A 23931-nucleotide genomic window follows, 5' to 3' on the forward strand; every position below is an offset into this window, starting at 1 on the left:
GGCCGCCCCGCGCGCCCAACGGCCAGGGCAGCGCGCGCCCAACAACGGCCGTCCCGCGCGCCCGACGGCCGGGGTAGCGCGCCCAACAACGGCCGTCCCGCGCGCCCGACGGCCGGGGTAGCGCGCCCAACAACGGCTGCCCCGTGCGCCCAACGGTTGGTCGCGCGCGGCCGGCGCGGCCGTTGCTCCCCCACCTCCAACCCTTAGGAGCCCGTAGTTTGCGCGCTGCCGCCTCAGCGCTGAGGAGGCCCTTCTTTTGTTGTTTTTAAATGGGGATATTGCTCTCCGTAGCCACTTTATCCTTGTTTTCCAGGCTGAAATGCTTCCCTCAGGGAAGAGACGCTATATTAAAATAATTGGGGGGTAGGTTCCCATTATTTTTCTTTCGCTGTTTTTTTTTTTTTTTTAATGGTGCCACGAATATTACGTGGCAATTGGGGAATGCAGTCAGCCAAAAGCAGCAGCCAGATTTTATTTTATTGCAGCAGTAGCTGTGAGCTGTGTTAGGAGCTGTGTTTTCCCCACATGGCTGGGTCAGCAAAGCTTTTGGGTTGGAGGCTAGCGTATGCCAGAATGGCCTTTAAAACATCTTGAGCCAAGTTTTCCATTTGTGTAACTCTATTGAAATCACATCAATAGTGGATTACACCAGTCGTCTTAGATGTTCACAGTTTATGAAAATTTTATGCTGAATCCTAAAGACAAAATACTGAAGAATGAAGGGTTTTCAAACTACTTGGGATTTCTAAATTATAATGTTAGGATAGCATGAACTACAGTTCTCTAGTTTGGAGGAAATCATTTTATGCCTCTATGAGTTGCATTAGCAATGAACCTTCTAAGTAATCGCATCCAAAAAGAGCTTTTTATAGCAGAAAAGGAGAAAGGTGAGATTCCAAGAAGGCCGCAGGATTTCACAGTTCCCAGCCTGCTGAAGTGAGCAAGCATGCAGGCCTGATGTGGAGCAGGCCATACACAAAGACAGATAACTCTGAAATAAATTAAGTAATAGTAGTAATACAAATGCTCCATTAAATATTCAAAGCCTCTTGTCTCCACACACCTATAAAGAGAGAAATAGCATTCAAAATTTGTAGATTGGAAAAAATGGGACCCAGAGAGTTTAACTTAATGTATCTATGGTAGGGCAGGGCTGAAACCGATTCCCAGTCATCCACAAGGACATCCTTTATGGAAATGAATTGCTGCTAGCCAACAGGCCAGAAAGGCAGTGCAGTAAGGCCCTGCTATCTGCCATTTCTCTACCCTTTATTTTGGTGTGCCATCAATGATCGTTTGATACCCTGCCCTGCTAACCATCATCATCCTCCTGTTTTTCTGTTCTTCACCCTTGATTGACTTGATTGTTCTTGATAAGCCCTAGGCATCTGAGGAAGAAGATGATGATGATAAAAATGTAACTGTTCAGAGGGAGGCAGGAAGGATGCTTGCCCTAAAAGATTTACATCCAGCATCCAGTCTCGCAGATGGAGTCGCTGTGATGTTTCAGAGCAGCAAACCAGAAGCATCAGGGCATTGCAAGATTCAATCTCTTGTCAATTAAAATTTCAGGCCAGTACTCAGTCATCTGTTGATTTTTGTATTTAAAATAAATTAGCATCCCAGCTGCCAAAAAGCCATCATCTCCTCCAGTTGACAGTCCTGATGCTCCTGCTCCTGTCTCTCCATCTTCAACACCGTAGGTACTGTCCCTGTGTATTCACACTGCGTGTATTTCTTAAGTCCATGCATGCATGCATACCCTGTGCCCCACTCCTTGCCGTTTTATTAATCCTTATAGGAAAAATGTCTCTCTCTCTCGAATCCCTGTCTCACTTTTGAGGAATGTGTCCTCAGCATATAGCGGGGCTGTGACTCCTCAGGTTTTCTGTGCATTTCCTCACCTTTGCTCTGTCCTGCAAAAAGAGAAAAAGTCCCAGTCATCTGCAGTAACTAAGAGACATTTCAAGGCATAATTTCATGCTTAATTTATCTAGTGGCTGCATTATAGATAATTTGGGATTTAAATTGGCCATAAACATTTGCACTAGTTACAAATTGTCATAGAAGTCCTTAGCTCAAAGCAGTGTGGTTCGGATTCACTGCTGGAATAAAAAAAGTTCAATTGTTGTGAAACGATGTTAATGATTTTAGCTTAAAAATGCCCTCTCTTCTATTTAGGGCCATGCTGGTGGGAAAAATTTTTGACATGAGTATAGTAGAGTAATTAATTATTCTATCTTGGCTCTTCTGCAATAACTCTCCATGTGGCCAGTTTATCTCAAAACAGGAACTAGAAGCAGGATACTTACAACCACTTTCGTAGTAATTACATTTTATTCATGTAGCTATAGCAGAGTAGATCTCCCATGTGGGTGAGGCCTTAGTGTATGCCTGTACTTTTTATACTTCTAGAACCTAAATCTATCTGCTTGGTTTTCTCACTGGTTTCATAAGCTGTTTTTGTACTTTAGATTCTTGTCCCCCCACCCCCACCCCCAGAATAAAGGAGGCCTTGCTATGGCTAGACTATCTTATTCTGTAGTGTAAAATAGGTGATGTTCAGTAATCTTCACATTGTGGTAGATCTTCGTTTTGAAGACTTTTGCCAGGCTATGAAATCATTTTTCCTTCTCTCTTTCTCACAAGAAGGACATCAAGCTTTTGTCATTTGTTTTTTTCTTCCTCTGTCTAGACAGGCTCTTTAGCTAACTGGTGTGATTTTGTTTATCTCTAATTTCAACAGCAGAGTCACATTTCCCTCCTCCCTACCTCTTGTAAATAGGGTTTTGTTTACCACTGTCTGTTCTTTTGGTGACAAAAGCCGCATACTGTCATTAGTTAGCAAACGTTTAATTACATTGCTAGAGCAGATGGAAATCCAGTGTCAGGACCTAGGGAGCAGGTCAACAAAATTTAAAATTCTTCCATCTTTACTGTACTTTGCATGTTCCATATCCCCTTTGACGGCTCTTTAGCACCGAGTTGAACAAGTGTGCGGAGTATTTACACTTACACGTGCAACTCTTCCCTTACATGAGTTATATCCTTAGCAAAGGTACTTTATTAAATGACCTTATGGCTGAAGAACTCAGCTGTCACTTTAAGCTTGATTTCTCACAGCAGGACTTCCCTTGATGGGTGAACTCCCAACAGGACATCAATAGTCTCAGGACCGTGGGTAGCAGGTGGCCTGGTGCTTTACCATGTGTGGCAGCTCTGTGGTCGCAGAGTTTTCACCACTGCTGCTCTCTGAAGAAATGTGTCAACCCAGCTTGCTGTTCCTTACCTATCTGCCTATTCAAGTGTACCTTAATGGATTTAACTCAGGTTTGTAGCCTGGCAGCCCGTTGCTACCTCTTAATCTTTGCTTTCATCTAGCAATCTGTTTACAGGTCTCAATATACCAAAGGACTTAGTGTGGGCATTAGGGAGTTTTCCTTTGAAGGATTTGAGCATTTATATGTTTATAACAAAAACAAACAATTAGAAGAATCTAGAACAGGATAGACACTTAAATGAACTCTTTTAATCACAATACAAACAAGCAAGCGGCAAGAATTGATTTAAATTAACAGATTTACACTTGTTTTCTCTCTGTAGTTCTTAATTCTTTTCTTAGTGCTGCTTCCCATTCACGGATAACATGTTGATTTTCACGCTAAAAATAGTATTTCATTAAAGCTGGAATATATTTTTATTATTCAAGAGAATTCACCACTTTTATACAAAATATTTAAGCAAGCGTACATAATTATATATGATAGAAATTTCCCTTGTTTTTCTTTGACGTTTTGTCTTGGATAGGAAATGGTGAATGATGCATTGGTTATTTTAACATGATTTATTTCTGTCATCATTTTTGTCATGCTGTGTTTGGATGAGAGCTGGAATTGTTTTGAAATGCTCAAATAACTGCCATTTAAAATGGAAATACTGAAATGTAGAGGAAAAAAGTAGGCTTATCACAACATGTTTTGCATTTAAAACTGATTTTAAATCAGTTACCTGATTTACAATTATCCTACTTTGTTAATTGAGCTCCTTGTTTTTGATTGTTCTGGCTATGTCTAAAGGGGAGTCCCTGTGAGTACTTCTAGGTTTCTGTACTGATAACCCAGCATTACAGACACTACCAAAACCCACTGTAAGAACTGCCAAAGTGTTGCCATAGGCCTGTCTAGGCAAGACTTTGGTCCTATGCCTTACCACAGGGCAACACATAGACTTCCTCATCACTCACCTCTGTGCAGTGTAAAGTTTTAAACTTTTATTTTGCTGGTAGTTGCAGCTGTGGAGAATCTTTTGCTGGTGTATAGGATTTTTAGATTTATTGTTAGCTCATTGAAATGAAACTGCTGTTGATATGACAAACTTTGATACAAAACTAGGACAAGGACAAAAGGACTAGGACAAAACTAGGGCTGAAACGTGGATGACTTAATTGTTTTGCTGAATATACATATTCTGATAATGCCTATCTATGTGTTAACCCAGCATATGTAGAGGCTGAAGGGAGAAATGCATGGGCAGCATAGCACTAACATTATAAAGGAAGGCAGCTTCCTGAGAGAGAAGGAGAGGGAGAAGCCATCTGGCAGGATCTGGTCACTTCCACTGAAAAGGACAACACCTGGCCACGTGACCGGTTTGATTTGGGTGAGTCAGCAAGCAGGTGTATTTATCACCAGCCTAAAGTAGCAAACCACTTACAGCTTGTAATGTTCTACTGTTCTTGCACACCATATATGTTAATTTTAGCAGAGAGCTCTAGTGTGCTTGCGTCTGTGCTCCACAGCTGTCCTGATCCTGCAAAACAACTCCTGTTGCAAGAGTACTGTGACCAGACCTGGACACACATTGATGTCTTTGCTTTGCGTTCTGCTTGCCACAGAGAAGAAGGCTGGGTGGTTGCTTGAACAGGAGCTACAAAACGCTCCAGGAGATCTCGCAGTCTGAATCATTGGAGAGTCAAGACTGCAGGGTTTGCTGGAGCCTCTGATGGATTAGAAGTCATGTTTGTTAACCAACCTCTCAAATCCTGTTTTTATTCATAGATCAGAAGAGGAAAGCTAGCTTCCCCCCCCATACTAATCATTAAATTGGTCGGTCTGCTTTATTCTCCCTATACCTACAAAAGAATCCAGTGGGATCCAAAGCTTTTATCCTTAAGAACTGGGTTCCAAGGGCTTAGTGATGACCTTCCGTGGTTCACTGGCTTGGTTCCATTAAAATTTCAGTATCAAACACATTGCTTGAACATTTATAAATGTTCATTTATAATTTATAATACTTTTAAAGTGTCATGAGCTTAAGTCTTATTATAGGTGGTTATAATTTAAGTAAGTATATTTTAAAAAATTAGAATATATTGAAATAGAAATCTGAATTAAATAATTTTTGAAGAAGGACTTTTAAAATGAGTGATCTTTGTCTTCCTTGTGCAAGAATTCCCCCTTCCCACTCCTGCTTTTAGAGATGAAAAAATCTTCATGCAGCCTGTGAGGATTTCAAAGAGCTTTGATTTTATTTTGGTCTCAGGTTAATTCAAAGCAAACCAGAAGCAGCAGAACAAGGATTGCCTATTATACTTTATCAGCTTCTGTGAACTGCCTAGGAGTTTGCATCAATAATTGTCTCTGTAGATTTGTGTGACTCACAAATTTTACTATGCAGCCATTAGAAATAGGCTTGATCTGTTAATTTTAGATTTTGATTTTGTAAAAGGCCAGGAAGGTCAGTGTTACAAGTCACTGCTGCAGCAGTGGCTTGGCTCCTTTGCACATAGGCACCACAGCAGGAGTGGTCGGCACATGGGTCCTTGCTGGGCAATTACCAGCAGCTCCACTTGCAGGGGAGCAGAAGAGTTATCTAAATACTGCTCATTCCTTAGCATGTGATCACCTGTTGGATGTATTATCTGTAATGTGCTTTCTCACAGTACCTCCTGACTTTTCCATTCTCATCCTTCTCTATCCACCCTTTCACTCCTGTTTCTGTAGTAGCTTATTGCTTCCTCCCATTTTTTCCTTTGTCATGTCTCTCCTTTCTTGTGATGATCTTATTTTCTCTGAATCTTTCATTTTTTTCTGTTCTGTCTTTCCTTTTAAATGTAAGCAAAGGGTATAAAGGTACTTCTTGCATCTCTACCAGCTGTAGATGGCATGTTTAACATTGCCTTGTGAGTAAAAGCGTGGCCTGATCTGTGTAAAAGGACAAAGTAATGTAATCAATGTAAACTGAGTTTAAACTATGGAGCTATGAATCAACGGAGGAGAAAAACTTTCTTCCCCGTAAGTGAGCAGTAACAGATGGGAGGAGGTACGCTGCTTGTTTTACTAAGATGTTTATTGTACAGTAAGTTTCTAGAGTGCATTGGCGATTAGAGTTTTGTTGATAGAAGCTACAGTTAGCTAATGCCTTTGAAAATCAAGTTGTTTATTTTGGTGTCTAAACATGGACTTGAAAATTTTGGCCAAAGCAGTTTGCTCAAGGTCATTGTACTGAGTCAGGGACAGAAGTGGGGAGAGAGCTCACATCTTTTCAACTCTCGCTTCTTATTGATATGCTGTACAGTTTCAGTAAAGCAGATGTTTATATATTCGGATGACATGCCAGATTAAATGTGATCATAATTAATTTGGGAGGACTTTAAAAACAGGTTCTGTTAAAAGGTATAGCCACTCTGGGGAGCTTCTGGAGTGAGATGGCTTCCAGGATGGAGGGATACATCCACAGCTGATGACAACACCAGAGTAAACTGCTCCTGCCTTCATAAGATGGTACTATATATACTTTTTTTTTTTTTTTAACTCTAGCTAGATCAGTTCCCTGAGCAGTTTCCTGGGCCTGGCCTACAGAGAGTTGTATGGACGCAGCTGTGAGAGCAGGTGTAAACTGGCACTGCTGCACATGGAGCCCAGAGATGAGCCAGGCTGGTGTTTAAGGTCACAAATTACTGACTGCTCTGGTGAATGGCAAGCTAGGTTAATCATAATTTTTTCACACTGTAGTTCCTGTGAAGATTAGAAGGGTTTGATATGTCAGCGTAAGACCTTGAACTTATTATTCAAGTTATGACTGTGAGAGCTTTTCTTGGAGGGAATGCGATTACATTAAGGAACCAGTTCCCATCTGCTTTTCTTAGGAAACAAATCAACCACATTCTGCAGTTGCTACAGTTTCTGCATCAGTTTTAGGGCAAGCCCAGGTAATACCATATTTTCATAGTCCGTTGTGACTCTGAGCATTTTCCTGTTGGGGTAGCATATGTTTAAGCATTTTCCAGTCTGGGAACGTAGTGAAGTCCATGGGTAGGTGGACTTCATATCACAGTGGCTGAAAAAAATCAAGCAGCGCAGCCACTGAAGAGTTTTAAGAGCCTGTCTTCCAGGTCTGCTGCACATCAGAATTTTCACTGAAGTCAAGGAAAATTCTATGCATGGGATTTACAGGATCTAAACTTTATTGAAAACACTGTGACTGTTCCTGTAGTCTGCCATTGAGGGATTCTAACAGATCAGGTCAAACTGAGTAAGTATTTCAAATGAATTCGAGGTTATCCATATTTTTGCTCTGATTGTAGTAATTTATCATCTGTAGGCTGCTGTCACTGGGGTAAAATATTTTGCATTCTCTTGTAGAATCAAAGGTGAGAACGGGACTAGGCACCCAAGTTTTACCTAAAGTCAATGGAGAATGGACTTTTAATTCCTTTTGTGCCTTTGAAAATCTTCTCCATGCATATGATTTGCCAAAAGGCTCTGGATTTTGTATTGGCAACTGCTAAAGTAACAGCCATGCTGCATAAATGGAGCAAATTTTAATCACCATACCTTTACTGTAGTTACTCAGCACAGAAGACTTAGATRTCGTCTTCAAATGAATGGCATTTCCTGCAGAATCATGTGCTGAATCCAGTATTAAGGTTCAGAAATGCCTTTGGTTGCTACATGGAAGTCTGTGCTGGCAGACTAAATGTTGGCCATTCCTGGATTAATACATTTGAATAAGCAAATGGTTAGGGAGGAAAAAAATAACTCCAAAGTTTGTGTTTCACGCTTCAAGTGGCCTGACAAAGTGTGGACTTCCCTTTTAAAATCAAATGAACACGATGCATCTCCCAGGGTCCTGTAGTATGAATGCTAAAAGGATTAAAACTAGTCAGGTCACACAGCTTTATTTTACTCTTTTAAGGGCCATGCTAAACCAAGAGTTGGTACCCTTTGTTTACATAGATATGGGTACATGGCAGGAAATTACATAATTTAACCTGTGCCATGAAGTAGAATACCCCTTTGTGTTCTGTTTTGGAATCAAATACACAGAGAACTGTATTTTCTTCAATTCTTTCCTTTTGAGGTCTTTTTTCATTAAAAAGCAATAACATACAAAAAATTACAAAAACAATATAAAGTTAGTATAAATATTTATCTTAAGTGAAAACAGCTTTGTTGTAACTGCTCGAATAGAAGCGTTCTATCCAAACACTCTCCTTGCTGAACATTGCAGCATTGTTTGAAGGCAAGAGAAAATTAGGGGTTTATTTTATTATTTGTTTTTATACAACTCTCAGAAGTGCAACAGGGTACCATATGAACACACAATCTAGACGGAAGGGAAACAGCATGAACAGCATAAATAATAAATCAGAATAAATAGTAAACAGTTTATTAGATTTTCCCAAATGAGTTAATGTTAATCATTTGAAATCTGATAATAGATATGAAATATTTTAAAATACATACTTTTTACTCTATAGCCCCTTAAGACCGTTCCCAGAAGAGAGGGCAGAACTCTCTGAAGACAAAAAATTCCCATGTGGAGCCTGTCTTTTTTTATTTTAAAAGAATGAATGTTAAGCATCAAGGTGAGGGAATATAGTCTGATCCAGATCATCATTTTTAAGGCTATTGTTTTGTTCTTCCTGAATCTCCTGCCCCTCTGAAAGGCTCCCGGACATGGCTCCGCTGCGTCGCCCTGGCTCGCTCGGGGCTCCGGCAGGCAGGTCGGGTGGTGGTGCTGGATCCGCTCAGAGTTCCACTTCCCCATCCCTTTGATTGGGGAGTTCACGTGCTGTTAACATCAAGGAAAAAAGTGTGTGCGGGTAATTATTTTGGAACTGAATACATCGAGGTTCCACAATGTAAAACCTCCTGACACATAATAGCCAAAAAGTCACTTTAGCAGCAGGATGTTACAGACAGAAAAAAACCCTATGTGAGTAGTTTAGCTCATTTTCCTGCTGTTGCAGGTATCTTTTTTTCCCTGATATATTTGCTAAGGCACTGTCCAAGTTAATGTTAAATATCTCAGTGAGGACGAACGGAAGCCGTTTGGCAGTTAATCTGCAGTCTATCAATCAGATGTACAAAATTAGTAAAGTCTAAAGTATTTATCAGTTCTATCTTGTCTTCTCTGTGCATATTATGGCCTAATTTCACTTTCAACAATCTCACGCTGGCTTTTGTAATTTTCAGTGCAAGGAGCAGCCCTTTTTMTTTTTTGAACTAAACTAAAAAATTACTATTTTGCACAACAGCTCACAATGCTTAGCAGAAGAGGTGTGCTTTAGATCTCACTCAGCTTGGTCTTTCATCTTTATTTTTGGCCTGCAGAAAACCACCTTCCAGCAAAGTTAGTAATGCAAATTATTCTAACTTTCCCTAACATATAGTTCATAATCTTTCTGCCTCTGCAGCTTCTCCTGGTAATAGAAATAAATTACAGCTGCTAGGATATAGTGTTATTCTTTCTATATCTATTTGAGGGGGGGAAAAGTGATTAGTTTCCTCTTTTTCTTAGCAAAAGAGGAAAGAATATTCGGTGAAGCAAAAGTCATCAGTTGTAATTAACTGAAGAAAATAAAATCCATAATTAAGCCAGGCAACTCACTGCCACAGATGTAATAATATTAATAGTATTCAAAGTTCATTAGTGTGACAGGGAAGCATGGGTATTTCTGAATTGTAGGAAGGCCGTTTGGTCCACGAGCTTGGCGCAGAATTGATAAGGGGTGTGGGACGTGCTGCAGGACCGGAGTGCTGTCAGTGCTCGGCCTCGCCAGGAGTGCTTCACTGTACGGAAACGAAGCGGCTTATACTGGCACGGCGCTTCTCGTAGAGCTGCAGCCGAGCTACCGAAGCTCTGCCCCGCTACAGCAAAGCTGCCCCACAAATGAAGCAGGCTATTCCTGCAGGCGCACAACATTGCCGCTGTTGTTGTGTCTCTACCAGCAGCTCCTGCTGGGACGGCGGGGTCAGCCGCGTCTCTTCACGTTGACACAACGAGGGGCAGAGCTGGAGGCGGTCGGGAGGGGAAGCAGCTTGCAGGTTTTCCTTAGCCCTGCGACGTACGGCGTGTGCGGTCCCAGCCCGCTGGCACAGCGCTGGCCCCGTACCTCCTCGCCGGCACCCAGTCTGGGACATCACCCAGCTTTGAGAAGCCTGTAGAGCTGGCCCAGCCCGTCAGCTGTATCGATAGCACTGTCTGCATGAAAACCTTCCCCGGCACTTCAAACAGGCGCTGTGCTGCACAGCCGAGGCCTCGCTCACGCACACGTTCCCTTCCGTCAGCCGTGCTTGGGGCTCGCAGCCCTGCCGCAGCGTGGTGGAGGCAGCCAGGGGGGTCCCGCCGTGAGCGGTCACGGTGACGTTCGCTGGAGCGTGTCTGCTGAAACCCAGCTCAGCAGCAATCGTCACTGTGCTGGTGGAGCCTCTCCGGGGGAGGCAGCGCCGGGGCAGCTTCTCAGAGCCCCTCCATCCCTGCCTCAGCCGGAGTTGGGTTCTCTCAGTCGGAAAAAATATGCTCTTAAAAAGGGCTGATAAAGCTTCTACAGTGTAAACACCCAACCAAAAGAAGAAAAAAATCAGCGTTTGTAGCTAGGCAGTTAAATGGCACGTATTAGAAAGTGGTGCTCCTGCAAAATACAGATATTCCTCAGTTATTAGGACATTCTTCAGTAATATACAGGCAGTGGTGTAAAGCAAACCACGTAGGGCCATGTGCTTGGCAAATATATTTATTTGATTTGATAGCTTTTGCCAAATGTCAGTGTTCTTGCTTGCAGCTTTTTCTATTGCCATTTTAGACTGGTAACTAATCCTGCTTCCCCAGCTACAAACAAGACACAGAGTAGGGCAGTGGGGAGGAGACTGCTGAAGGGACAAAAAAAAGCTGTATTTAAACAGTTGTGTTTGGTTTTGTGTTAAAAAAAAAAAAAAAAACTTGGAAAGCTCTTTTCTGCCAGAACACTGGCACTTTGCAAATGCTGCCAACACAAACCCTGTGAGGAAGCCAGCTGCCATCAGCTGACCACGGGCATAGTGGGATGCTGGGCTTTTTATCCATTTCTCTTCAAACAGTCAGGCTTTTGTCTGGGCCATTTGACCACAACAAGCCCATAAGTAAAAGCAGAACTCTGCCTATGGAAGGTGTGCAGTATGTCAATGCAATATCAGTCATACAGCAGCAGAATTGTGTGAGTAGTATAACTGAGCTCAAGATCAGACCAAATTTGCGACTTCTTAAAAATAAAACGGTTTTCTTACTATACTGGATAACTTGTGGGGTGAATGCACTCCTGACAGAAGGGAACAGTTCAAATCTGGCCTAGGCTGGTGATGAGGAAAAGCTTTTATTCTCCGCATGCAGGCTCATTTCTATATAGCTCGAGCAGACAATTGCTTTTACCACAAAACCTGCCACTGAAATCGGCTCCTTTGGTGGCAGGCAGAGTAAACGCTGGGGATTGAAGCTGTGGTTGCAGTGTCTTTGGTATGAGCGCTGTGCGCTGGGAGATCACCCAGCAGAATAAACATGACTCAGATTAGACGTGAGACACAAAGTTGTATTTCCCAGAGTCTTATTAGCTAGATTAGACAATACAGGTGCAAAGTCAGGTTTTTTTTGATTTTGTGCTCACTGCAGGGGACTCATGGAGGTGCATACAGAAGGACAGATAAGCCGGGTGATACACGATCTAGCATAAAGCCTTTTGGCACAAAAATTACATGGCCAAATTTTTAGAACAAATCAGAACCAGCAGACGGAGTTGAGAGCAGATCAGCACTTTGCATTAAGTGGCGGTGCTGTTTTCAGTCTGGCACTGGGAGCCAGACAAAAGCTGGATGTCTCATGTTATCAGACCATGTCTTACGAAACTCTTCCATGCAGGATGCTTGCAGAGCAGGCTGAGGCCATGGGCAGCATTCATGCAAACTCTAGCAAGCTATACTGGCCCCACAGAAGTCCTGGGTACTGTTATTCTGGCTCTTTATACTGTGCAAGCTATTCATACCTTAATAAAAGAGCTGTCTGTAAAAGCAGAGGAGGAAGGAAAGCCACCACCCTAGCAAAATAATTTCCCAGTATCTTTCCGTAGGTGTATGCCATTTTCAAGGACGAGGTATAGTACAAATTGAAACAGTTCCAGACCAGGCTGGTGGTGTTTGGAGCTGAAGTGGCAAACATGCCATAATGACGCCRTGACCTGCTCACTTGCTCTTAGCGGTGGAGGAATTTCTCAAGTGAAGGTCTTGCAGCTGTGGAAAAATAAAAGGAGACAGGGCTTGCCACTGGTTTTTTTGCTTCATTACTTTTGAGAACTGGACCCAGCGTCTGATTCCAGGTGTTAGAAGTGTTTGGCATAGTTTGTTAGAAGACCTCTCCAGCCAGAGTGGTTCATAAGGAAACCCTGTCCAGCCTTTTCCATTTTGGGGAGAGATTAGATTGAGTTACTAAGATTATTTTAGATTAAATGTTTTTTGTGGCCTATTCCAGAGATTGTGAGTTTTCTTAGATTCAGTATTTGCTAATTTAAGAAAGAGCTGGGCAGTGAGCCAGAGCAACTTGGCGATCCAACTGAAAACAAACCCTGAAAAAAAGAAGTTGTAGTTTTCATTTGGGCCATTGAGCAGATCGTGCACAAAAGAGCTAAAACCACCCAGAGGAGGAATGGGACTAAACTGTCTGCTCTGCTGCACTGAAACCACGCTGGGGGATGAGACATTCACTGCCCTTTTCTCCTTGCATAAAGGCATCATCAAAATACAGGGCTGCCTCTCTGGCTGAAGCACCAGTGCTGTGCTGCGGTGCCCCAGCTGTGCTTGCACCGAGGGCAGGCTGAGCCGAGAGCCCAGGGAACGCCGACTCCCGCTCCAGGTAACATCTCACTCTCGTACTGTGTTGGAGGAAATGGGAAGTGGTTCGTCTTAGTCACTATTTAGAATTTAGGCCTAAATCTAAAACAAGCAAAAACTAGGTGCTGTCTGATGGCAGCTGGGTGGCTTTCCCACAGTGACTCAGTGGCTCCTTTTGGCTCGGGGGCTGATGCTTGCTGTCTGGACTTGTTTGACATAGGACTGGACCTTGCGGAGGAGCAGGAGTGCCAGCGCTAGCACGGACTGCGCTAGTCAAGAAGGAAGCCAAGGATGCCTGTGAAATCCTGATTAAAGTTGTGTAGCTTGGGTTTAAAATGCTGACTGGAATATTAGTTTTAAAGCACTGATTGGAGGTTGTTGGGGTTTATTTTTGAGGCAAGGTGAGGAGAGCACGCCCTGATGCATAGCAGACAGTTAATTCCCATTTTTGAAACCTCTAGCCAGCACTTCACATGAGTAGTCTATTCTGTGTTTATTTGGTAGCTATGTGAAACTCAGTGTGCTTAAGACAGAAAAAAAGTAAGAAAATACTAGAAATAGTCAAACAGAACCTCTGCCTGAATTCTTCTTTAAATTGGGAAAGCTTACACCTGCATCTTAACAGCATTAGTTTTATTTCCATACTCCTAGATTCAAATAACCCTGACTTTTGGAAAAACAGACTGAAATCAACATGGAGATATGCTCCCATCTCTATGCAATAAACCTGGTGCACCCATCATGGCATTTCATCGAGCACAGAAACTGTGGCCTTCAACATCACTCAAGCAAAGGCTATTCTAATGTGGGCCCAACTGCTGTATGAAATAATTATGTCCATGGAAATACAAATCCTGAAAAATTCAGATCCTCACTGACACACTGCAAATGTGTTTGAAACATTCTTGTTTCTCAGGATAATAGCTATATAATTAGGCTAAGCCTTTCACACTTTCTCTTTTAACCCATTAGATTTATTTACCAAAAATCATTGCATAGATATGCTCAGAGTGTCTTAAAGAACTATTTGAAACTAAACTAAAATTTTAAATATAGAGATTCTCTCTCCACTGTGTACTGGCTTTTATTGAACCTGTAAGTTGTTCATACTTCATCCCTTGCAGCCTCTTAAATCCTCTGTTTGACATTTTGAAAGTACCAGGTAGGTTCCAATACACATTACACAGAAAGAACTATTATAAAATTCCTGACTTTTCTTGTTTGCATGACAAAGGGTGAAAGGCAAATCCTCCAATTGGACCAGATAATCACTGTCCTGTGAAAAGCCTACAATCCACATCCTCTGTTTTCTTCTTAGCTGAGCTTCAACTGTGTTTGCTCAATAATTTTATTTTATGTGTGAAGCCCATAAATCACTTTCCAATACACACTGGACAGCAAAGAGTCTTCATCCCAGTAGATTAGACATCAGCCACGAGAGAAGTCACATCTGGATCCAGAAAAGCTGGGTGCTGATGGAGCTATCAGGGATTTTTATTTCATGTAATCGTATTTATTTGAAGAGCTGTCACTAAACAGTTAGACTACTTGCTGGAGTAAAGCCTAATTGGATGGATAAAGGTTTCAGGGTTAGGTTTTCTGACATGTTTAATGAGAGACCATTACAAATGCATGGACTGCAATTTTTTACAGGAGGTGACTCTCCTCACTGCAAAAACATATCCAACTTTGTTGCTGGAATAGAGTTAGGAGCCATTTGTAGAACACATCTGAAGGAAAGTTTGTCAGCACCTGAACATTACTTAGATGCAGTTTGCCACCAAAGCCTCAGCAGATCGTGTGGCTGTTTATCACATCCTGGAGTACGAGCATGCAAATCAGTAACGTGCCGTTTAGCTGGAGAGGCAGCTCGGAGGGAGCAACAGGGCGTAAGTAGCCTTCCCAAGAGGCTGAGAGAATCACAAAGATTTCAGTGAGAAATCCTCCCTCTTCTTTGCAAGAGCAGGCATTTTTGACATGAGTTGGAGTTACAGCAGTCAAGTAAAGTGCCTATTTTTCACTCCTTATTAGTGTGTTGAAAATTAATATAACAAAAAATACTGATTTGTTCAGAGAAAGGCGAGAAAGAGAAAAGAGAAAGATCAAAGAGTTTAAGGTTTGGGAGAGTTTGTGATCCAGGTACTGCCCTGGGCCATGCACATAACTATTAGTTTATAGCCTCTCTTATGTTTCCATTTTAGCCTTAAAATTCAATTCAACTAAATGAGGTGCTCCTTTAACATCTACTGGAGACTTTATCATATTTAAGGAGAGAAGTCTGCTGAAGGGTTAAGAAGGCAAACTGGGYGGTGACAGAAAGTTTTAGACTTTTTCAGAAGGTTTTGTTGTCTTCCTCTCTTTACAGAACAGGTTGACTCAGCTCACACTTGTTTTAATGAGAGATGAACCAAAGGGGTGCTTTTGTACAAGTTTATTACATTGGGTCCTCAAGCCACGCTTTTCTAAGGGCACTCCATTCAAGATGGAGATTGGATGAAATGGTTCCAATTTTGACTCATTCACAGAGACATATAAAATTGGGAAATCTTTTGACATGGAAGACGTTTATAGGTATACTCAGGCTCCCGTATGTATGTATACATATTTGTATATATACTTGAAAAAAATATCAATGTCACATTGTGTTATTGCTGCCCCAGGGAATTTGCCCCAAGTGCCATGCTTCTTACAATTTTTATCGATCAATATTTATTTTTCCATTCCCTTCTTCTGGGAATAGTTTCAAGAAATAGACTTCCACATCTCATGCCAGCAAATGCTGGTGAAGCGAAGGGCACGAATTTAAAGCTTCAAGTTTGACTTCAAGGCAAACAAACAACCTCCCCAGACCCAGCCTCCAGTTCAGCTTTACTCCCCAGAGATTGCTCTGATTGCAGTTATTGATGCTGTTCAAAATACCAATACTCTTTATCCATATTGTTCAAAAACAGAGTGGTTTTTCATGTTCACTGAAAGATGATCTGCCTTTGTATAAAGCCATCTTCTTCTAAGCACAAGTATTATTAAACCTACAGGAAACCATAAAGAGTGATGGGACATTTTTCTAAAATGTCAGGCCTGTACATCTTCCACGTTCTATGATTCGGAAGCAGTGTAAAAGGCCATAAACCATCCAACTGCTGTGATTCACTGCTGTGATTCATATGCTTGATACAAATATTCAGAGATCAAAGGGGTACCTACCCCAAAAAGGATTTTAAATGATTTTTTCATGTCTACCATAAAGATGGACTTTCAGCTGAAGCATTATTCTTCTGATTGATATTGGCTGTTTTAGGTAGCAAGTCCCCTGCAGTAAAGATTGACGCTTCCTTTATGAATTGTACGGTGCAGTACATAAAGCAATGCACTCTGCAGATGTGTTTCCTCTCTGACCTAGACTGAATATGAGACACTGATCACTCAGGAGGTTTTCTGGGCAAAAGTTTGCAGGGAGTTAAAGAAGAACAGAAATTTCTTCACAGCGAAGGAATCTGGAAGTTCTCCTAAGCCTCCTTGTATTAACTTTGTGGTACATGAAGGTGTTAAACTGGCATGTGTCTACTGATGGGGGAGTGATCCTTTTAAGTCCTCTGCTTCGTCTCCACTTGTGGAATTTGTTGTGCCAGTGGGACGAGGCTGGCTATAAAACCCCAGCGCAGGGGACCTCCGTCCCGCTCAGGCAGCCTGTGACCGCGTCTCTGCCAAGAGCAGCCCCGGGGAGACTCACCCGTTCATCCCTGCTGGGCRGGCGGCTGCGTTGCCGACGGAGGAGGATGGATGCGAGGTTCGCCTGGATGCTCTGCGCACTCTGCCTGCTCGTCACGGTCAGAGCGTTTACCCAGGAAGGGGTCAAGGAGATTTTGCTGAAGCAGCTGGGGCTCTCTGAGGTCCCTAAACTTCATAAGAGAGACCTGGTGAACCTGGTTATCCCAGACCACATAAAGAACAAGTACATCTCCCTGCTGAAGCGCCACAGGGTGAAGCGCAGAGCTTTGCCAAGCCTGGCCGGCATCCTCAGGGGAATCCCCGGCAATGCAGGTAACATTGCCACTGTGGCTGTCGTGCATCAAAGCGGCTGTGCTGTAGCCAGGGGATGGTAACTCCCACCTCTGTGCCCATGCTTTCCTGTCCAAGCGGCAGGGTGGGCAGAGGCAAAGCCACGGGGGAAATGAGGTTTGGGACTGGTTCTGAACCTGAGCTGGGTAGAAGAGGTGCATGTTATAGCAGCTTAAAGATTAACGTGTATTAGTAACTCCTCACACAGGGGGAGGTAGCCCCACAGTCCCAAACAGCAGACTGCTACTGGAGCTTGACAGGATGGTCTTCAGGCCCAGGCAACATTTTGGCAAGTGGGAAAAAGATGCAAAAAAATGTCCGTGGGAAGTGCAGACCTTGCAGTTTTTGGTCAAAATGCCTTCTTATTCTTATAGGAATCACACCTCTTTGAGGCTATTTCACTCTCCCTGGTCTTTTTTTTTTCTTCTGGGAAAAATATCAACAAGAAAATCGGTCTCACTTTTTCAATAATAGTGTCTGTACAAGAACACTTAAAGTTTGCTTCACTTTCAGAAGGTGTACATAGCGTTCTGGGCAGCTAGTGAAAGCACTTTTTCATTGCTATTGGTGCAGCTTTCTGTTTTCATGCACAACAGCGCCACAGAGATGTGCACCTTTCAGCATTTGTTCCATTCCGGGGTGAATTATACAGGAGATTCCCTTCTGTTGTCTCCAGGTTGCAGAGACTAATACATAGAAGAAGAATTAGGGCATTTGCAAGACATTGAATCAAGTATGCATTAGAAAAGGTGTGTTTAGTGGCTGTCTCTGACACAAGAGATCATCTCGGGAGCATGGAAGGAGCGTGTTGTGATGATAATTGTGGATGAAGTGTCAGAGCTTTGCTCATGGCAATGACAGGCTGTCTTTTTTGTTCCAAATATACACAGACATCCCAGGAGAAGTCCTCTATTCTGATACCACGCGCCAGAATCTCATCTTTGACATGGAGGGGAGAATACCTAAAAACAGTGAAGTGACAATGGCTGAACTGAAACTTTTCAAAAAGCCTCTGGACAGAACAAACCTGCCTGCCAAGCAGTCTCACAGGCCCGTCTCCAACGCCAGAGTCAGTGTATACTGGGTGCAACGGCAGCTCGATGGGACCAACAGGACCTCCCTGATAGACTCCCGGTAAGGAAGGGACCCCTCCTGAAGGCTGGACTGTAGCTTATGGGGTATCAGCCTTCTGGGCCAGGTTCAGCTGTCATGTATTTGTGCCTCCAGTCAGTCTGATGCGGTTATGTCTGTAGAATCAGGCTCTCTAGTCTCTAAACCAGATTGAGTCCTTAAGAGCAGATATTAGGTTAAGACAGCAATATACAATGATTCATTGAAATGATGTATTTCTGTTTCAAATGATGTCATGTAGGGCTAGGACTTCCTCTCTAAAGACCTCTATTTGATTCACTTATCTCTCACTCTCTACCTCAAATGGGTTATTGGCTGCTGGTATTCTTTCTGCTGGCCATTTCACTAACCATTTTAAATACATAAATTATGCAAAAAGAGTCTGATTCTGTACCCTTGAGCTCTGTGAAAGTTTTGCAATACTTCAAGGCAGGATTAGACATCACACAAATTTTCTGGGTGGGTAGAAACTTATGGCCCTAATACAGCTCGAACATGAGCAGCTGGGAAAAGTCATGTTTACCAGGCTGTAGTCAAGAATGCCGCAGCTGCATATAATCCTGCACTGCCACATTTCTGTACCAGCATGAATGAATAGCTTGATGTGAGTGTATGGTAAGACTTTTATTTAGCTCTTCAGTGTCTGCTCGATTCATGTGCTTTGTGTGTTTCTTTTAGAGCTATTAGTTAATTGCCGTGGGTGCTTGCCCCAAGTGCTCAGCAAGAAATATCTCATAATCAAGGCATGTGACAAGCTACAGGAAGCAAATTATTCTGTTGCAATAGTGCTGTGAGCCCAGGCATTACCTGATGGGCTTTTTTCCTCAACTGAGCCCTTGTCGCACAGGCTGGTTCCCATACGAGAGTCGGGCTGGAAGAACTTTGATGTGACGCAGGCTGTGCATTACTGGCTACGAAACAAGAGGCGGGAGCCAATGCTTCTGGAGGTCTGGATCGAAGGAGAAAGAGTAGGCAGCTACGCTTCAGAAATGGCCAAAGCTGTGCGTTTTACCTCTCAGGACCCCACGGATAAAGCCTTAGGCAAACCTGAACTGGTGCTTTATACCCTCGACTTGGAAGACTATGGGTATGTATGAAACCTAAATCTCTGCTCTCTCTGATGTAACTTTGCTGCTAAATTATAGTGTAGTGTGTGCAGGCAGGGACTAGTTTGAATGCATGCTCTTGCCCTCAGAAGTAATCTGCTGGAATAGCTGGAAGTTGCTGCTGAATTGTACCCCCCCTCCTCCCAGATTTGCCGGCCTCATTTTGTTGTTTGAACATTCAAACTGAACAAGGGCCGGGTCCAAGCTTCATGACTGAGGGCCCACCTGCACTATTACCAGCAGGGGTTATTTCTCGCACCTGCCTGACGTCCACTAAGAGAGGCACTTCTTCTTTGTTTCCTTCGCACGCAGGGGCCCTGGCGATTGTAAGGAGGACACCGGGAAGGGGAAGTCCACCTGCTGCCGGCAGAAACACTACATCAACTTTCGGGAGCTCACGTGGACGCAGTACTGGGTCATCGAGCCGGCGGGGTACCAGGCCTACCAGTGCTCGGGGGGCTGCCTGCAGCCTGGCAGCCTGCTGCGTCGCTTCAGCTATGGGGAGAGGGCCTGCGCCGTGGTGGAGAGCTCTCCTCTCCCCATGATGTACCTCGTCAAGCGGGACAACTACACTGAAATCGAAGTAGCCGAATTTCCGAACATGATTGTGGAGAAGTGCAGCTGTGTTACGGACAACATGGCACTGGTGTAAGTGCAAATAACCAGCCAGGGCCCAGCAGCTCTTGCAGGAAAAATGAGATGTCACTGAGTCCCTTCCTTCTCTGTAGCCCTGCCCAGAGCCTGCCGCGGTCCCAGACCCTGCGGTCCAGCAGTTACAGGCCGACAGCCGGAGCTGCTGGATGCCCCGAGGGGAGGTTGTGCCTGGCTAAGCCCCTTGCTCTCGCGGCGGTGGGCGTTGCAAGGACCTCCAGCTGCACAGTTGCGATGGTCAGCAGTGGCCAAGGCTGCGACTCTCCTACGCTCCCTGCTCGCCCATAGAGAGGACGTGGTTAAAGGCACTGTCCGTACAGATGGGCTCAGAGGAGCATCAGGCTTCACAGAGATATATATGTGGGGCAGTAAAATGTACATATGGAGCCTAATGCTTCTCTGGGCCAATCTTATGCTAGCCTAATTCCATTTAATTTGATGGAGCTACTTCTGATTTATGTCAGTCCAGAGCATTGCAAAAAGCTACAGGCAAAAGAGAAAAATGACAGTGATCATTGCTAGGTGAAGAGCTAATGCATGGGTTCAGCTTTTAATTCTAGACTCCTGGTGCTTTGTAATTTTGTCCATGTCTGTCCAGGTCATGTTTACTGTGAATTGTAGAGCAGAAGCACTTATATGTATATATTGTATACACACACAAACACACACAGATATATAGCATATGAATATATATGTATATATGTATTGTATAGATATATACATATATATGTACATAAAAGTCTAGAACTCAAAGGAGTATATTTTTGGCACCTGTACCATGGGCTTAGCACAGTTTTAAGGCAGAATTTAGAGTCCTAAAATCAATGGGAATACTAGGACTTAGGTTTACTCTCATGAGTAACGGTTTGTAGAATCAGGCCTTATTTTTCTGGCTGTGTGTTACAGTTACTTCAGTTTAGGGATATTGTTCTAGTCTTATGTGCTTTCAAACAGAAAAAGAAGCAATAAAATGTAAATATTAAAATAGCCATGTATTTGCTTATAATTATTCTTATGTCTGAAAGTGGAGGAAAACAAAATCCGTAATATTTCTGAATGTACTCCAGTGTCCAGCTCCTATAAACACACACACAAGTAACAACTCTTCTCAGTTATGTGTATGATTCTGACTGCTTGTGATAAAAATTATCTACTCAAGCAGACAGGGACTAGTTTGAATCAGTAGGTGGAGTGCATACCACCAGTGTGTCTCTGTGCTCTTGTGCAGAGTTTAAGCTAACAATCTATCGAAAAGAAAATCTAGAGACTCCTCTGACAGGCAAGAGATGATGCTCTCAGCGTGAGCTGCAGTAGTGCTATCACAAAATGTTCAGGCAATGAACCGAAACTGTCATCCTGAAAGGTATGAGCTGCCTCCCTCCCCGCCATTCCTAGGTAAAGCGTGTTAATCCTGACCCTTACTCATGGACATCTAAGTAACAGGTCCCCTGAAGAAGAGCAGTGATAATTTGGTTTAATCCTGTTTTGAATCATACTGAACTGTTGGCCTCAGTGCTACTAATGATGATGAGTTCCACATGCCGTGTTAGACTCCTTTTGTGGGGGGCAGTATATTGCTACTTAAATCCACCAAGGTATTGGCCACTCCGGAGCTGAGGTGGTCATCAGCTGTCCTCTCTGGTAAGATGCTGCCCCAGAGGCTGGTGTGATGACTCCTAAATGAGTTTGTCCAGCTGTGGGCCATCAATCAGATGAAAAGGGGGATGTGTTGGACACAGCAGTGGTTTCTGCTCATTCATCAGGAAGGCTGAAGAGCCAAGCGTCCCTGCTACCCTGAGCAATGTCAGATCTGAGGTCACCTAGTCATCCCTGCCCTTGCCTTGGCCAGTGGATAGGCTGGCACCTTTCGCTAGTGTAAACACTCATGACAAAAAAAAATTGTTTTAAGGAGAGGAAAAAGATGAAAGTACAGACTCACCAGTTACCAGCACTGGGATGTAGAGCACCGCGGGTTCCTTGAATCTGAACTAGATGACCCAGATGATCTCTGGGCAGGGAATAGCCCGAAGGCCTTGAGCTCAGCTGTTACCACGAATAACAAAGCAGCCCATTTATCCGCACACCGGTCAGCTCCTGTTGAAGAAAGTGTTGGGACTGGTCCCTGCATGAGAATGAAGAGCATTAACCTTGGCTTCCTTCTGACCTTAAGCGCTTTGACTCTGTTTACCTAAAAACAGGGGACGGCATCATGCCCCAGGCCTGGAGGAAATCCTGTGCAATCCTGGCGGCCCAGCAACACAGGGAGCCGAGCTGCCCAGCCAGACTCGGGGGGCGTCTCGGTTCCCAGCGGTGGCTCTTCAGGGAATGGGGCTGGGGGCAAAGCAGGGTGGACACGGGCTGGGACCTCCTCTGCTGCTCCACCACCAGGAACCTGCGCCCTGAAGTGTCCAAGTCCTCTCGCTCTGCCCATCAGGCAGCGAGGGGACAAAGTTGCCTGGGCCAGAGCGAGACCTCAGCAGGGACCCTGACTTTGTGGTCTATTTAGGGCACACAGCGGCTAATCTTTTTGGCTTAGAGGCCAAACACATTTTTCCTCTGGATTCCTATGGAAACAAGGCGTATGAAGCCGTGCCATGGCTCTGTGCGTGCATGCGTCACAGCTAGGGGCGATGGGGAGGGGGTTGGCGATGGCCCGAGGAGAGTGGTGTTACTGTGGGGAGAGCTGCGGGTATTGCAGTGGGGGGACAGGGCACAAACCTGCAAACAATCCGTGGCTGGTTTTTAAACCTGCGCCTGGGTTAAAAATCCCCTCTTTTGTGGGGGACAGGACACTGCTACTTAAATCCTCTCTCTGCAACAACAGCTTGGAAATGAAAAGCATGATGATGTGCCCAAAAAGCACAGGCACAGCATGCATGTATCATGGGACACACAGCACTTGTCTCTTTAAGCGTGTTTGTAACTTTAGTAGGTTTTGCAGTGAAAATGCAGCAGGCTCAGGGACCTGTCTGAAGTGGGGAAGACTCAAGAGATTTCTATAGTGCAGACTTGTAGGCAGAACTGGGCTGTCCCTGCAATATTGCCACACCTGGGGCTTTTTCAGACATCAGCCAGTGCTGCAGAAAATTACCTCCCAGCCTGTCATCTTTGATCCAGGCTGCACCTTCAGTGATATTTTTTGTGTGCTATCTTGCTGCTTTTATATTGGTACAAGCTGTAACACATACGTACACTGTCAAGCTGTCATGTCAGTCTTTCCGTCTGAGTGGCAACACAGTCCCTGAGGAAAGAGAGTACATCTTATGTACATGGTGGCAGCTTGTTTCAGCATTAACATTTATGTTCCGCTGTAAAAAAAGGAAGAGCAGTGCAGGGCCTTAATGAAGCATAGATAAGTAGAAGTGATTTCAAAAAAAAAAGCAAAGATGTTTTAAGGCAAAACCAGTGTTAAAACATAGGTCAACCTCCTGCAATATTGAAAGCAGAGCTCACCCACTTAGCGCTCAAGAAAAAGAAAGAAATGTGTGCCTTTCACATTAAGCGCTTAAACAGCCCTGTTAGTCCCATGCTTAAAGTTAAGCACTTGTATAATTGTTTGCAGTGCCAGAATATCTGGGTTAGGGCTGATCATGAACGTGAGCTCTGAGCTGCCTTCACAGCATTTCCCACAGGATGATCTGTGAGGTCCTGGAATACCTAATAGAGCTGGACACAGGGAAATCTATAAAGTCTCATGAAAGCTTTTCTCCTGGCAGAGGTTCAGGCAGGACAGCAGCACTTTACTGTGACAGAAGCTTTCCCTCTCCATTACTATTACATTTTAGGAGCAAGAACAGACATCTCATGCCATATTAAATGCCACTAGTAGCTGAATTAAATTGCCC

General features: G+C 43.7%; 1 protein-coding gene and 1 long non-coding RNA gene across 2 annotated transcripts; one reads left to right on the forward strand and one right to left on the reverse strand.

The window, feature by feature from the left end:
* Positions 1–15784: 15784 nt before the first annotated feature.
* LOC112963411 (left-right determination factor 1-like) lies at positions 15785–20135 on the forward strand. The gene is made up of 4 exons (XM_026060424.1): positions 15785–17180; positions 18089–18332; positions 19177–19416; positions 19748–20135. The coding sequence occupies exons 1-4, from the start codon at positions 16676–16678 to the stop codon at positions 20085–20087; spliced, it is 1329 nt and encodes a 442-aa protein (XP_025916209.1). The 5' UTR covers positions 15785–16675; the 3' UTR covers positions 20088–20135.
* On the reverse strand, positions 19203–23506 carry LOC112963412. The gene is made up of 3 exons (XR_003252590.1): positions 23279–23506; positions 22026–22208; positions 19203–19278 (listed from the first exon to the last, which is right to left on the reverse strand). It is a non-coding gene; the product is annotated as an uncharacterized LOC112963412 (long non-coding RNA).
* Positions 23507–23931: the final 425 nt, after the last annotated feature.

Source organism: Apteryx rowi, unplaced genomic scaffold, assembly GCF_003343035.1.
Source record: "Apteryx rowi isolate R43461 unplaced genomic scaffold, aptRow1 scaffold_169, whole genome shotgun sequence".
Taxonomy (NCBI): Eukaryota; Metazoa; Chordata; class Aves; order Apterygiformes; family Apterygidae; genus Apteryx; species Apteryx rowi.